Raw genomic sequence first — 2,500 nt, forward strand, 5'->3', positions numbered from 1 at the left:
TTTGTTTTACTGCCTGAGACAATTCTCTAATGAGATTCAATGAAGCTAGCCGGCATTGAGACCAATTACCAAGAAATTCTTTTCTCAGTCAATCCTGGTCAGAACTGTTGGGACAATTCCCGCTTTTTCCCTTCCCCCCATGACAATGTTGATTTTTCACGGTCTCCGAAATCAAGATCCGTTCATCGATCGCTCGCATGTTTCAACATTGTCTGGGGGCAAGAGGGGCCGCGAAAAAGGCAGCGAAAGAAAAACACGCGTTGCTCATAAAACAATGGAAGCATGTAGCAAATTCTCTACTTTTCGCCCAAAAATTGACTAGTGTCCCAAAGTCTTTTGACCCGGATTGTAGAGATACTTCTTTAACAAAAAACGCATTGAGAGATGTGTGAAAAGTATTCAATAGTTTCATTGAAATTTTATCTTGTATCAGTTGTGTCGACGTGGTTTTCGCCTCAAAATTTGCATGCCTTGTTGAAATGCCCAGCTTTTTGTGTGTGAGAGCAAAACTTTATTTGAATTCATAATTTATAATACGAATTTATGAATTTATGAATTTATTAATGAATTTATAATATTTCATTCATCGAGTCCTTCCACGGGAACACATGAGCCCAACAAATAGGCCAGTTTCGCATTCTAACGGTTGGACTGGATCTACAATACTCGTCAAAAATCTTGAAACACTTGTGTCTGTTTCCTCTTCCCCAATGTTGATTTGGGTATCACAGTGGTCTCAGTGCTTCAAAACACGTGTGGCTCAACATTGGGGAGGGAGAAGGCACATTTCGGGGGGGAAAACAGTGTGAAGTAGAAATCTCAAAGTTTTTTTTCCAGAAAATTCGAGAGAAACGGTGTCTGTTTCAACAATTTATGACGAGTATTGTAGCATGAAATGGAGGCTAATGCGGGCAAATTAATTTACATTTGAAAAGATTTCCCCGCATTAGCCTCCATTCCATGCTAGATCCAATCCAGCCGTGAGAATAGGCCATTTTCGAAATATCAAATATTCAGCTTGATAGTGAGGCAGTGAGGACAAAAACAATAGAAACACGTTGGAATGAATGTGAAAAATATTTGCATATCATCCGCTTTCCTTTGTGTTTGTCCTCAGAGCCTCTCTTTCCAGCTGAATTTTAATATATCGAAAAAGGCCTATTCGAAAATGGTCTATTGACCTGCTCCCAACTGAGTGGCTTCACTGCACAGGGATTGCAGAGGTCATGGGATAGAATCCCATTGGAGAGAGCCACTTAAGTTTTCGAGGTGTCTATAATTACGAGACAATTGCCTAAATTGTCCAGATATGTGAGAGGACTACTTCGTCTATAACCCGCACTTCGAATATATGCACATTTATTTCATTCAAGATTCAGCTACACTAACTTTAGGGCCTGATTACATGGGGAGTTTCAGCCCAGGCTGAAATTTCGCTCGTCTCCGGGCTGAAATTTTGTTGCAATGACATGATGAATTTCAGCCCGGGCGCAAAACGCAAATTTCCGTGCAAATTTACTAAGATGCGAAAACACAATTAATGCGCATGTTCACCTTCCTTTTTTAGCCCAGGCTGAAATTTCATTTCGATCACATGGACTCTGCGTGTAATTTTCAGCTCGTTTGGCCGGGCTGAAAATCCTAGCCCTGTTTCTGAAACCGGGCTAGGGTTTTTAGCCCAGGCTGTAATTCAGCCCGGGCTGAAACCTGCTCCATGAAATCGCCACTTTCATTTCAAGAGGATTTCTTGCAGAACCTGGACTGAAATCTCAGCCCTGCTAACCGGCTGAAATTTCAGCCCGGGCTGACCGATTCTTCATGTAATCAAGCCCTAATTTAAATGAAACCTGCACTCCAACAGAAACATAACTTCAAACAACAGGAAATAATGTAAACAATAAAATTTGTTTGATTTTTTTTTTTCAAAGAACGCGTTTTCGACGGAAACAAAGGCTTTCAGAATCGGTCATTTTTGTTTGAAATTTCAAGGGCCCTGCCGGCTTAAATAACTGTGATGAGTTTTGATTGCCTATTGTTTTTTACCCAAAAGCTATCATTGTGTCGGAACAATAGGGCAAACGGAACTACTACCGTAAAGGGCAGCCGAAAATTTTGAAAGAGTAATAAGCTATGTTAAGATTATTATTTTTTTAAGATAAAAACGATTTGATTACAGACATTTCCTTCGGTTTAATTTATTCTTTCGAAGGAGTGGAGGTCACCTAAGGTTACGTACAATTCTACGCTTTAGTACTGACAGCAACAATGGCAAGACATTCAAAATCACCTCTGCTGTCTTTTGATGAAGCGTATCCGTTGTGAAAGTATTCGTCAGGAGGTTTTCTAGCTTGATGTACTTTGGTTGTTGATACTGTGAGTATGCTCCACTGACTGGACATTTCTGGACACCAACTGACCCATCAAACACATAACTTTCGTTGTCCTGATCAGTAATCTCCTGATGAGACTCAACAGTTTTATCTAAAGTTGGTTTGTCCTT

At 40.2% G+C, this 2,500-nt stretch overlaps 1 protein-coding gene across 1 annotated transcript in view; it reads right to left on the reverse strand.

The window, feature by feature from the left end:
• Nucleotides 1-2,500, reverse strand: part of LOC137976397 (nitric oxide synthase 3-like) — a 46,090-nt gene that overhangs the window by 31,560 nt on the left and 12,030 nt on the right. The window contains exon 4 of the mRNA XM_068823739.1: nucleotides 2,288-2,500. This exon is cut by the window's right edge and continues 564 nt beyond it. Coding sequence (XP_068679840.1) covers nucleotides 2,288-2,500 — 213 coding nt within the window. The remainder of the gene's footprint in view (nucleotides 1-2,287) is intronic.

This window comes from Montipora foliosa, chromosome 11 (genome assembly GCF_036669935.1).
Source record: "Montipora foliosa isolate CH-2021 chromosome 11, ASM3666993v2, whole genome shotgun sequence".
In the NCBI taxonomy this organism is placed as follows: domain Eukaryota; kingdom Metazoa; phylum Cnidaria; class Anthozoa; order Scleractinia; family Acroporidae; genus Montipora; species Montipora foliosa.